This window comes from Corylus avellana, chromosome 10 (assembly GCF_965113065.1).
Source record: "Corylus avellana chromosome 10, dhCorAvel1.hap1.2, whole genome shotgun sequence".
Lineage (NCBI taxonomy): Eukaryota > Viridiplantae > Streptophyta > Magnoliopsida > Fagales > Betulaceae > Corylus > Corylus avellana.
In genome coordinates, this window is record NC_142499.1 from 15,466,779 (window position 1) to 15,480,599 (window position 13,821).

General features: G+C 40.4%; 1 protein-coding gene across 2 annotated transcripts; it reads right to left on the reverse strand.

The window, feature by feature from the left end:
* Window positions 1-2,792: 2,792 nt before the first annotated feature.
* LOC132191331 (serine/threonine protein phosphatase 2A 57 kDa regulatory subunit B' beta isoform) lies at window positions 2,793-13,448 on the reverse strand. 2 transcript variants are annotated; one of them, XM_059606285.2, is made up of 2 exons: window positions 11,805-13,441; window positions 2,793-3,354 (listed from the first exon to the last, which is right to left on the reverse strand). In XM_059606285.2, exons 1-2 carry the CDS (start codon window positions 12,972-12,974, stop codon window positions 3,031-3,033), a joined length of 1,494 nt encoding a protein of 497 aa, XP_059462268.2. In that variant the 5' UTR covers window positions 12,975-13,441; the 3' UTR covers window positions 2,793-3,030. The 2 variants fall into 2 exon arrangements, with proteins under 2 accessions (XP_059462268.2, XP_059462269.2); XM_059606286.2 differs by having other exon boundaries at window positions 3,217-3,347; window positions 11,805-13,448.
* Between the last annotated feature and the right edge of the window lie 373 nt (window positions 13,449-13,821).

The following is a 13,821-nucleotide window of genomic DNA, read 5'->3' on the forward strand; positions in this document are numbered from 1 at the left end:
TAAAACTCATATGATGCAACATTCCCTTTTCAAACACTTCATTTACACAAAAATAGAGTTCACACTATTTTACAAAATATTTAATGTGAGTATAAAACATGCATGTTTGATAAATAAAACAGGTATTCCAAAAGATTGATAAAAAGTTCCACATGAATTTCACTCACCGTGTTCATAGGGATCTCCTTGATTAGCATCCTCAAACTCTTCAACAATGTCCTCCACGAAAAACCTTAACGTTAGAAGGTTATATCGAACTAAAAACCAACCCTAGACCTCAAAATAGCCAAAAAAAAAAAAAAGAAGCATTATGGACCCATAGGTGATTGATCATTGAGTAGTGATTGATCAACATTTACATTGCTCTCCGTTTGCTCGGAACACTCCCACCCCACCCCACCCCCCCCCCCCCCCCCCCCCCCCCCTCCCCCTCCCCCTCCCCCTCCCCGTGCTCCCCGACCTTTAGGGACTCTAAGACTCTAAAAGGTCACAACTCTAAAATCAAGAAATCAAGACCATTAAGCATATAAAACCATAGGCTTCACAACCTTAAAACAATCCTAAACCAATCACCAAAACACTTTGGTGACAATCCATATTCATCCTTCAAGAGTCTAGAAAATGGATAAACCCATCAAACAATTGAAAATAATCAATCAACAAAAGCTCGGTCTTTTATTAGAGACGTTTCCCACCACTTTGTGTCTTGGTCTTTGAGTTCCACGACTTTTGCATCCTCCACTAGCATTCTCCTCTGTGACTAGACGAAATAAGTCCTTAGAGTTGGAAGCCATTTATCAATCTTAACTTTTCACTTCCTTCTCATATCCTATTCTCGATATAAGTCTCTCTTTTAATAAATCATGGATCGATAAAATATTTCGCCAAGCAAAAGACGGTCTTCTACAAAGAGACTTCTTAAGCACAAACCCACTTGGATAGTATTTTGCCTTTAGAATTCTAGCTACCAAACCATGGGGGTTCTGTGGAAGTCGCCAACACTACTTTGCTATGAGAGCTTTATTAAAACATAATAGATTTCTGAACCTCGAGCCTCCTTTTGTTTTAGAATACCCTATTCTTCCAACACATCCCGTGGTTTTTGGATTCTTTCTCCTTGTGACCCCACCAAAATTTTTACATCATAGAATTTCTCTCTGCACAGTTTGTAGGAAGAGGCTCATATTATAGGTGGGGATTTCTTGGATCACCATTTTCAATTAAATCTCCTTACCAGCTCATAATAGAAACTTCGTTTTCCAATCAATTAGCCGCTTCCACACTTTGTCTTTGAAACTTTGGAACTCCCTCGTTCTCGATTTGCCAACAAATGCTGATAAACCCAAATATCTATTATATCTTTGCATTGTTGGAATCCTTGACATCTGAAGAATAATGTCCCTTGGCTCCTAACTGTTGTGAGTGCATTTGTGAGTGTTGTGTCCTACATTGAGAAAATATAAAAGAAAATAGTACTTAATATACTTAAGTGGACCTTAGCCCATTAGCTTAAGCTTTTGGGCTAGAGTTGTGCTCAATTATGTATATTAATGTACTCTGGGTAAAAACTCCATAACCGCTTTATCTTCTAACAAATGGTATTAGAGCCATGGTTACCTTCCTGGGACGGGTGTCTGGATGCGGTTGGGTATTGGTGAAGAGACTTACAAGTGAGGGAGAGATTGTTGTGAGTGCACTTGTGAGTGATGTGTCCCACATTGAGAAAATATAAAAGAAAATAGTAGTTAATATACTTAAGTGGACCTTAGCTCATTAGCTTAGGTTTTTGGGTTAGAGTTGTGTTCAATTATATATATTAATGTACTCGTCATTGTGTTCCTGCTAAAGAAAATTAATGCTTTTTCTTTGTGTAATTTTCGTCCCAAAGCTTTCTCATAGCGTTCCAATAGCTCAATCAACATGTGCCATTTTAAGACATTTTACCTTGCAAAAAAATAAGCTATCATCATCAACAAAAAGTAAATGATTTATCTGTGGGCCCTTTTTGGAGGTTGGAACAACAGCTAAAAAACCTGTTCTTTCTACATGGTGAAGGTGAGGTTGGAATCGTAGCTAAAAAACCCGTTCTTTCTACATGGTGAAGGCAAGAGGCCAGCGCCTCCGCACAGAGAATAAAGAGATATGGGAATAATAATGGGCTCTGTTGTGTCTCTTGAACATATGAAAAATACATGCTTTTTTAATATCAATGATAAAGTTGAAAAAAACTTTATTAAAAATGTATGTGCAGCTTAATATCACTTGTTTCTATCATGCTAAGAGATATATGTCATTTTTATAGACTAGATTAAAAAAAGTTTTTCCAACCCAATTTAGAATAAATCTTTTCTTCAAAGCCGATATGGTAATCAATTGGCATCGAATAAAACTACACTTATTCTCACTCCTTAACACCCATAAATAACTTTTAATATCACCATTGAATATAAAATAATTTTTTATTAAATTTTAATTCAATATTTTAAAAGTCACCTATGAGTGAAAAAAATATGTTTAACGTTATTCATTTGGCATTTGGTAGCTGAGGGCAAAAGGCGTTTTTTTAAAAAAGAAAAATGCCTCGAAGCGTATTTTGAAAGCGGGGCGCAAGATGCTTTTTTGCAAATCAAGCTTTTCATCCAAAATTCTTATATATATATATATATATATATTTTTTTTCCCCCAAAAGGCTGCATCTTCCGAATTTAACAAACAACCGAGGGAATTTGAATAATTTCACGAAACTAATTTGAAAGACAATTAAGTCCTATACATGCTAGTACAAACAAAAAGATTCATACTTCTTTCTCTTTATAGAGAGGAACCAGAAAAGGTGAAAAAGAATACAAATATATTTCACAAAACATTCTTTAACAACATCATATGCCTAACAAATTCCATACATTTAAATTACATTTATGGCTGCTTCTTCGATCGGATTGAGATCAAAAAAATAAAAATAAGAAGAAAAAAAAATATCTGAAAAAGAATACCACCAAAATGGAGGGAGCAGATTATCTTCCATCCTGATCACACTGTAACCATATCCTCTCCCCCTCTCTGCGCTGCTACATCTGCCAGTTTTTTCCATGTTAACTCCCGGTTTTCTTCCAACTCTCTGGCCCTAGCCTCTCTCTCTGCATACTCCCTTTGGCACTCTTCAAACAACTCCACATCCATTTCCAAGAACATTTTCCGAACGTTGACCGTCAGCCCGTGAACCGCCTGGTTCCAGTGACTCTGGATATTCTTCTCCAATGCCTCAAAGATAATTGGTAGTATGACACTCCGATTCTGGGCGATTAAGCTCACAATGTGCTCATTATTCCACAAAAAGAGGGCTCGTTCTGCAACCTGCAATAAAAATGCGCCTAAGCAAAAACTTCAAAAGAAAAGAGTGTATAACAGTGTTAAAATGCTTCCTAGGCCAATCCAAAAATGGTGGTAAATGAAAAGGGTTAAGAGGGCAATCTTATGACAAAAGAAACAATCTTTCCACCTTTACAGAGCAACCTCAATAACATCAATACATATTTTGTTGTCAAGAACAAACATTCAGGACGAAGGTCACCATACATTATAAAAACCCACTAAATAATTCCACGTGATGATCATATCAAGTCTCTCCTAAAGAATTGTTCTTTAACTGTACATAAGTGCAGTACCAAGCAAGCATGCAGAACACACATATCTGCACAATAATGCATTGACAGCATGACCATATGCGATCTTATCCCCCATCCCTTCCACAACCCCACCCCCCGCTTCTTGTGGGCAATTCTAACACTCCATCTGGCTAACATTTTGCAATGTGACTGTAACTTCCAGATTATGGACACAACTTCAACAAAGCACTCTTTTTTTTTTGAGCAAAGGATGTTTCAAGAAAAATATGTTGAAAGACAAAAATGTAAGTTCTACGCTGAATGATCCCGAGCTTATTGTAGATCAAAATTTCACAGGATTTATTATTAACAGCTGACATCGATGGAGCCTAAAAAGGAATTCCAGGAATAAGTTACTGTACGAAAAAGGCCCCTTTTAAATGGATAGTATCAAGTTGCAATAGTGATGAAGGTAGATTTTCTTTCTCTTACTTTTGTTACCAAGATTAATGATGGAGAGTGGAATATAGAGGGCATTGGAGATATAACTAAATCTGTTGGCTATCTGTCATGGTCCACGAGTTTGCTACTTAGTCCATATAAACTTGCAGACTATGACACTTAGGTCAAGATATAAAACAATATTCTCACCAACCCTTTATATAGTGACATAAAGAGAAACCACAAAATATTTGATGAATTAAGGTTGCTATAATATTAGTTTTCATTGCTCATGATCAATCAACATATTTCACCAATAAGAAAGGAAAAAGAAAATAGAGGTAGAACTAAATCAAAAACAAGATGAGTTGAGATCAAGCAATGGCCATAAGTAGCAGAGAACAGTCACTAAGGAGAACCTCAACTTAGAGGTGAGAGCCCCAGACTCCATTCTTGACTTGAGTTGAGATAGAAAGCACGGCGATGGATAATTTGAAACACTTTGAACTACTTCGAACAATCTTACTGCATCGATCAATTGGACCATTAACTTACCATGAGAGCATGATATAAGAAAAGAAAATATTGCCAGTAAAGTTTCAACCAAGCAAGCATTAGTGAGCATGTTCCCAAGATCAAATGACATAAAGTAATTAAGACCTGTTCACCTATCGATTGACAACTCACAACTCACCAACCACCATGTAAGATACCTCCCTCTTGTGCACGCATATACACACGTTTCAAAAGTTGGATGATGTGAAGTAATTAAGACCTGTTCAGCTATTTATTGACAACTCAACAATCAGCATGGCAAACTAGGTAAGATTTCCTTCCAGTTGGTTGGTATTTCATTTACCTATCATTTTGAACGTATACCCTTGACTTCTCATACTTGACATTCAAAACCGTGTAAAACTCATCTCAATTCAATGTTACACATGAATCCCACACATAAAAAGTTTCAAGTTGCCAAAACTAAAATTAGCTTTAAACACAGCAGCTTAATCTTTTTTCACAGCTGCATCATCTTATCTCTATCAAATTCTCTCCAAATAAATAACCATGAAGCACTCCCCAAATACCTTCACAGGTGTTCCAACATGGCCATTTAAAAGAAAGAATCAAGTAAGAACAAGTCTATAAACTCGGACCTAGATTGCCAAGGTACTGTGATGGGTTCATGAAACAACTCAGTGAACAAAACTTGGCCATTTTTTGACATGAAGTCGATCCATAAACCACTACATATTCAAAAAAATTCAACTAGTTTTGTTTTATGACAAATAATATTATTATTGAATGAAAAGGGCAAAGCCCTTGTACACGAAGAGTATACAAGAGAGCCAAACACCCTAAAGACTACTGCAATCTAAAAAACAAATCAGATCCACCAGATTCACCGAGTCAAAATTTGAAACATGTAAAATAACCCAATCCAAAGGAGATCTTAGAAACGAGGATTACGAGAATGGTCATTAGACTCGCTTTCCTTAAAAAGGCGCCGATTCCTTTCTCCCTAAATGCTCCACATTAAGAGAGCAGGGATAACTTTCTATATTGCCTCTTTGGGGTGTCCCCACCCTTGAAATTTCCAGCAATGAAGTAGCTCTAGGATGTTACTACATCATCCAAGAAACCCCGAATATGTTAAGATCCAAGTGCCAGAGATCAGTAGCATACTCACAATGGTTCAGGAGTAAAAATTTTGACTAGTCAAAACATACAAAAGAATAAAATACTATAAAAATGCATTTACAATTGATAGAATACAAGTAAATTCCATCTAGATTTATGATGCTTGGTATAAGGCTAAATCGATATGGGGTAGTATTATCAAGAAAATGGAACGCCATCTGGCTAGTTGGAAGATGCTTTACTTGTCAAAGGGTGGTAGGTTGACATTGACTAAAAGCTTCCACTCTTCTAACTTGCCCACGTATTATTTGTCATTTTTTCCCATTCTCGTTGGTGTTGCTAACCATATTGAGAAACTCCAGCGAGAGCTTTTATGGGGTGAAATCAGTGATGAGTTTAAATTAAATTTGGCCAGTTGGTCTTTTATGGGGTGAAATCAGTGATGAGTTTAAATTACATTTGGCCAGTTGGTCTAAGATTTGTACTCCGCATTCCACAAGTGATTTAGGGGTTAGAAACCTAATTATTTTTCACTAAGCTCTCTTTGGAAATGGCTATGGCATTTTGCAACAAAAAAGGAGGCCTTGTAGAGATCAATGGTAGAAGTTAAATATGACAACATGCGAGGTGGGTGGCGCTCCAAAGAGGTTGGTTCTTTTAGGGTTGGGGTATGGAAAAACATTAGGAGAGGGCAAAAAGGCTTCTCTAGGTTTACTAGATATGAGGTGGGAAATGGTTCCAATATCTTTTTTTTATTTTTTTTATGAAAAGTAATGTTGTATATATCAAAAAGCGCAGAGGGGCACAACCCTAGTACACATGAAGTATACGAGAGAACGCCTAAGACAAGGGAGAAAATAGAGCAAGAAAATCTGAATAGCTAATAACTAAAGGAACTAAATAAGCAGATGTCCAAGTGAAGAGGGAAAAAAAAGAAATAGGACTTGAGCTCCTCCAAGGTCCTCTTAAGATTATCGAAATTCCTATTGTTTCTTTCCCTCCATATGCACCACATAAGGCAAAGAGGCGCCATCTTCCAGGCAACCGCACTTCTTGAATTACCCTCAAACCACCATCAAGCCATTAAATCCACCACATTGTTAGGCATAACCCAGGAAAGCCCAAATCGACTCAATATTGTGATCCATAAGGCTCGAGCCACCTCGTAGTAGACAAGAAGATGATCAACGGATTCCCCATCCAATTTACAAAGGCAGAACTGATTAACCACGATGACTTGTCTTCTCCTAAGGTTATCCAATGTTAAAATCTTCCCCGAAGACGCCAACCAAACAAAGAAGGCAACTTTGGGGGAGCCTTAGTCCGCCAGATACTCTTTCAAGGGAAAGAGGGATTGTCTTTGTATGCGATGATCTTGTAGAAAGATTTAACATCAAAAGTCCCTTTGCGAGACGGGGTCCACCAAAACTTATCCTCCCCTTCTCTTCTTACTCTAAGGGAATAAAGCAAAGAATAGAAGGAGGCCAACGTATCCACTTCCCAATCATGAATCAACTGAACAAAACTACTATTCCATTGAAGGGTGCCACTCGAAAGATCCATATTAGTAGCCACAATCGCATCCTTCACAGAGGCAATGCTATAAAGAGCGGGAAAAGCTACCTTGAGACTAGTCTCGCCGCACCACACATCATCCCAAAATCTGATCTTCAAACTGTCTCCCCGATCAAATCTAGTATGACTCGAAAAGAATCTCCAGCCCCTTCTAATACACTTCCAGAGGCCCACCCCATACATCCCTGGGGTCCATAGAACACCACCCGCCCCAACTGCATCCATATTTGGCATCCACAACGGCTTTCCACCAAGCCTCGCTTTTATTCGCATAACGCCACAACCATTTCCCAAGAAGGGCTTGGTTTAACGAATGCAAATTGCGAATCCCTAGGCCTCCCTCGGAGATAGGAGAGCAAACTTTGGACCACTTAATCAAGTGAAATTTAAATTCTTCACCTAATCCACCCCATAGGAAATCACGTTGAAGCTTCTCGATATGATTTGCCACTGCGGCGGGAATGGGAAAAAGAGACAAAAAGTACGTAAGTTAGAAAGAATGCTTTTGATAAGGGTAACCCTACCACCCTTAGACAAATACATTCTTTTCCAGCTAGTCAACCGACGCTCGACTTTTTCCACAATGCCGTCCCATGTTGCCTTAGCCTTAAAATGAGCCCCAAGGGGAAGGCCAAGATACTTCTAAGGAAGAGAGGACGTCACACATCCTAGAGTTCTAGCCAGCTCAACCGCATTATCCACATTGCCCACTGGAACCAAAGCTGACTTGGTCATATTCACCTTTAAACCCGATATGACTTTGAAGCAAATGAGCAATGCCCGTAGGGAGAACATATGGTCAACATTAGCCCCACAAAAAACCAAAGTATCGTCCACAAAAAGTAAGAAATGTTAATTATCTTGGAAGGTCTTGACCCCACAACAAAACCTGAGAGCAAACCGTGATGTGTGTAGCAGAAATCATTCTACTAAAAGCCTCCATAACAATGACGAACAAAAAAGAGGACAGAGGATCTCCCTGTCTGGCCCCATAAGAGCTGCCAAAGAATTTGAAAGAAGAGCCGTTAATCAATACGAAAAAGCACACTGACGAGATGCAATGAGCTATCCAAGAGCACCATTTCTCCCCAAACCCACATCTTTTAAGCAAAGCAAAAACTTCTAGTTGATGTGGTCATAGGCTTTCTCAATATCCAACTTCCAAAGCACCCATGGGTCACCGAACTTGATGTGGCTATCCAAGCATTCATTAGCAATAAGAACCGAATCCAAAATTTGCCTACCTTTGACAAAGGTGTTTTGAGGCTTAGAGATGATCTTCGCCATAGACCTTCTCATCCTGTTGGCAAGAACTTTTGCGATGATCTTATAAACCTCACTCACAAGACTAATGGGGTGAAAGTCCTTGAGATCCGAAGCCCTAGGCTTCTTCGGAATCAGGGTTATAAAGGTGGCATTAAGGCTTTTCTTGAACTTGTCGTGATCATGAAAATCTGAAAAAACTCCCATAATGTTAACTTTAAGCACATCCCAACAATCTTGGAAGAAAGCCATAGAGAACCCATCCGGGCCTGGGGCTTTATCTCTATGCATACCTATAACCACCTCGAAAACCTCCCTTTCTTCAAACGGGAGCTCAAGAAGAGAAGCTTTGTTCGCATCCAAAGAATCGAAAGCTAGGTTATCCAATCTTGGTCTCCAATGGTGTTGCTCTGAGAACAAAGACTCGTAGTATTGGACAACATGATTCTTGATAGCGGTTTGGTTAGAAGAAATGGAACCATTGACTGACAAGGACTCAATGGAATTAGTTCTTCGATTCGAGTTAGCAACCCGATGGAAGAACTTAGTGCATTTATCACCCTCTTCGAGCTAAAGGACTCTAGACTTTTGTCTCCAACTGATTTCCTCTTGCAACAAAGAAAGTTCTAGCTCACTAACAATTTGGCTCTTCCTCGCCTTTTCTTCAGTGTCTAGAGCTCTGACTCCTTCCAACTTGTCAAAAGCATTCAGCTCAACCACTCTAGCTTTGTTAAGAGATTCCACATTGCCGAAGACCTGTTCGTTCCATATTTTGATGTCGACCTTGAGAGAATTCAATTTTTTGCCCAATATGTAGCTAGGGTTGCCTATAAAATGATAGGGCAGCCACCAACTTCTTACGAGGTCCACAAAGCCATCAACCTTCAGCCACATATTCTCGAATTTGAACGATCTTTTTCCCATCTTGAATACAACCACAATCAAGCAAAATAGGGAAGTGATCGGAACATAATCTAGTAAGCCTCTTCTGAAGAAGATTGGGATACTTGACTTCCCATTATGGAGACACAATAAAACGGTTGAGCATTGAAGGACTATGGCGAGCGTTCCTAGATCTTTCACTAGGGAAACGGGTGACATTGAAGTCGCCGCCGAAACACCAGGCAAGTCCCACCAACTAATAAGACCAGCCAACTCCTCCCAAAGGAATCTTCTATCAACATCAAGATTAGGGCTGTACACCCCTGCGACAGCCCAAACAAAGTCATCATCGATGCTTCCAAAAGAACAGGCAGCCACAAACTCCCCCGTGCAAACTTCAATCTTCTCCACAACCCTCCTATCCCACATCAACAAGATACCTCCTGAGGTCCCATTGGATGGAACATAGCACCAATCAGCATGAAGGCAGCCCCATAAGCTCCTAACCATGCTGCTGGAAATAGATTCCAACTTGGTTTCTTGCAAACAAATAATATCCGCCTTCCGCTGTCTAAGGAGATTCTTAACCCTCGACCTCTTGTCAATCTCATTCAGCCCTCTTACGTTCCATGAAATCAATTTAGGCTTCATAAATGATCTCTGTGAGCCCTCCCTGTAATCCTCTTGCGGGAAGCACTCCCGCTATGGACATCATAATTAATGGAACAAAACAAATTATTCAATTCTCTCATACCTTTTTTGCCCGTGGTAGGTTCGCATCCCTCATCCTTATCGGCATTGCTGGCTATGATATCGGCGAAAAGAGCTGATAGCTTCCCCTCAAACCCATCGCAAGAAATCCCCACAAAAAGGCTAAATTCCTCCAATAAATATCATATTTTGGCATGATTTGTAGGGTGGGGACCAAATTTTAAAGGTAGTTTTTTTTGGATAAGTCGTATTTTGAAGGTAGCTTTTCCAAAGTTGTTTAGTTTTGATTGATGCAAGTAGGCTTCAATGGTGGATTGTGTGCAGTTTTTTGAGGATATTCTTCAGTGGAATACTTTTTTTACTAAACCAGTGCATGATTGGGAGGTGGAGTAGGTCACTTTGTTCTTTAGTCTTTTGTACTCTCGTAGGTTGAGATGAAATACCAGGGATAAAATCCATTGGATCCCTACTAAAAGGCAAACACTCGAGGTCAGATCTTTGCCTCCACTAGAGCTTCATATTCTTAGAAGAGTATTTGGAGAATAATGCTCCTTTGAGCATGGCAATCTTCGTGTGGACGGCAGCGTTAGGAAAGATCTTAATTTTGAATAACTTCATAAAGAGGCACATTATATTGATGGATTGATGTTGCATGTGCAAGAAGAGCGGGAAGACCATAGATCATCTTTTGCTCCAATGTGAAGTGGCTAAAACTTTGTGGGTTTTGATTTACCATCTTTTTTGTTTAGAATAGCCATGCCACGGTGGTAAAGTTGCTGGCTAGTTGGAGAAGTTAGTTTGAAAGCCGTCGTAATTTAGAAGCCTAGAGGTTGGCTCTTTTGTGCTCAATGTGGTGTATTTGAAGGGAGCGTAATGCTTGGAATTTCAAAGATTGTGAGATCGGTGTTAGAGTTAAAAGCTATTTGTTATAATTTCTTTATGTTTGGGTAACGGCTAACAATAGTTCTCATTATTCTAGTCTCTTAGAGTTTTTGGATTCATGTTCTTCTACTTCTCTCGAATTGGGGGTCTCCATCTTGTATACTTCATGTTTACTTGGTGACTTGCACTCTGTGTTTTCTAATAAGATGAATTACTTATAAAAGAAAAAGTAAATTACTAATCACTGAATATATCTGATTCACATTGGCATGCTAGGGTCATCTCAGATGTCTCTCTTAACCCTAAAATGAAGCAAGAAAGAAGCGAAAAGGAAGGCAAAGAATGAAGATTGCAAATGGTAAAAGAAAATGTAAGAATTGACTCAATGCAGAGTCAAGGCAGTCCCTTTTGTAGATAAAGCAGGGCACGATACAGTGCGGTGGTCGTTACAGTGTTCCTAAAAAGGGAGATTGCTAAAAAGGCAGTAGTAACCCATTTATCCGGTAAATTACTGAGAGCTCATAAAGCCCATGCCAGATTAACCGTATTCTAGGAGCAATGAACCTACTTGAAGTGGCTCATTTCGTCAACAGCAGTTTCGTGTCAGGATAAAATACTTGCCGAGTCAGTGACTTTATTTTAATAGCGATTGGAGGATATAAAAAAAAAAATAGAGCACATTCCAGCTTCCAGCACCTCCCTCAAACACCAAAACTGCTATATGAATGAAAGAATAACGGAAAGGGAAAAAAAAAACTCAGTGAGCAGTAAGAAAAAGCTAGAGATAAATGGCATGGCTTCGTAAACCTGAAAATGATAGCTATTGAGGCAGCGACCAATCTGTCTGAAAAGAGGAACCATGCAGCGCTGAAACTCGGCGGACTGTGTAGCCTCCAGCACCTCCTCAAGCTCTCCAAGGAAGAGAACTTCCTTCTGGCAATTGGTGACAGGCCAGTACTTCAACAACCCCCTTATCACCGTATCAGCCAGCTTGTAATCCTTCTCCGCGAACTGGGTAATGCAGTACGACAGTTGCTGATGGTACATTGCGATTGGCTTCGGCTTATGCAGCGGTATCAGCGCCCGAACCAGAAACAACTTGTGCTCCTCCTTCATCGGCAGCGCAAACCCATTTATTATACTCCCCAGAATCTCCAGCAGCTCGCCGATACCGCTATGCCGGTCCGTCTCGTATATAAATCGATAGAATATGTTGTTGATGGCCTTTCGGATGAACGGGCGGTGCACCATGAACTTCCCGTATATGCGGTGCAGAATCGTCTTCAAGTACTCCCTCTCCCGAGGATCCTCCGAGTCGAACAAATCCAGAAGTTTCAGCACGAACGAGTGGTCGATGTACCGCTTGGCGACCTTCGTATCGGTATCGGACGACACCACGTATCTCAGGAGGAGCTCATACACGAGCTGCAAATGCGGCCACGACGGCTCCAAATACGGTTCCTCCTCCTCGGGATCGGTGGTTTCCTGGCCGGTATTCTCGTGGGAAGCTGGAGGCAGGCACCGGAAAATGTTCGCCGATATCATTCGTATCATCTCCTCCTGGCACGTCTCGGTGATCTTGCCCGACCCGGACTGTATGAAATCCACCAATTCCAAGAGCGTTTGCCGCTTGATTTCCTTCTCTCGGGCCGATTTCAGCGTGTCTGTGAAGTCGAACTGGAAGCAGCAAATCTGAAGCTTCCGGATGAACATGCCCTGGCGTTCCGAGACGGGCACCTCGCGGAACAACGGCAAAGGATCGACGGTTCCGGACGGCGGGGCCATCGCCGAAATCGTGGCGGGAGCGCCCGTATTGGGGCCCGATGCGCCCGGGCCGGCACGGGACGCGTGGTTGACGACCACATTGACGGTGGAGACCGACCCGGAGTTGCGGGTCCCGGGCGGACCGTAACCATATTCGTTCGGGTCGGACTTGGAGGGCTTTCGGTGCCCTCCCTTTATGATCTTCTTCAACATTCCTTCCCCGATGCAACAAACCCTAACCCTAAGACCAGTGGTTGAGCTGCAGGGATCAAATCGAAGCGAGGCCGTGATTGAACGTTAATTGAGCGAAACGATGAATCAGCATACACACAATCATTGCCCTCTCATGTACTGCTTTCCAATCAATTGGCGAGGCTTCTTCCGCCTAATCTTCGTGTTCGAAATGAAGAGGGAATGGATCTGAGCAACTTATTGTGGCGTAGATTTTGATTTTGACCTTCACTGGATCGGAATGGCGAGTCATCCGAGTCGGAATGCCGGCGAATTGATCGGGAAGGGTGGGTCCCGGCGATCAAAGGATAGGGAGTAAGGAGAGAGAGAGAGAGCTTGCTTAAAACAGGAAAATATGGAAAGGAATGATTGCATTATAAACGCTTTTATAATAAGCAGTTTATTTTATCCTAAATAACACTTGAATTTATTTTTCCCCTTTTCGCCGTGAGCTTGTTCCTCTGCATAGGAGGTGTACAGGGGTGTTGAAACCGAGCGGTTATAACCGCCATGCTAACTTCTACTTGCGCTAATTCTTAATCACTTATGCTAGTTGCAGTTACTAGTTTTAGGAATAAGAAAAAATGATTAATAATTGCTAATTGTCTACCTTTATATATATATATATATATATATAACGTTCAAGATGATGTAATTTTGAAGTTAAACACCAAAACGGTGTAGTTTTAAAAGAAAATTTTGACTAAATTTTTTTAAAATAAACTTAAAAAATAGGTTAATTAAATGTTCAAAACACTTAAAAAGTCTAAAAGCCCATATAAAAAAGTGATTATAAAACTCTCAGTTATTGAATTGAATAAACGCTAAC

Coding starts and splice junctions, on each gene's coding strand:
- LOC132191331 (XM_059606285.2), bottom strand. CDS start 12,974: ATGTTGAAGAAGATCATAAAGGGAGGGCACCGAAAGCCCTCCAAGTCC. Junction 3,355..11,804: donor TCAATAGCTATCATTTTCAG/GTTTACGAAGCC, acceptor TTTTTATTGCAG/GTTGCAGAACGAGCCCTCTT.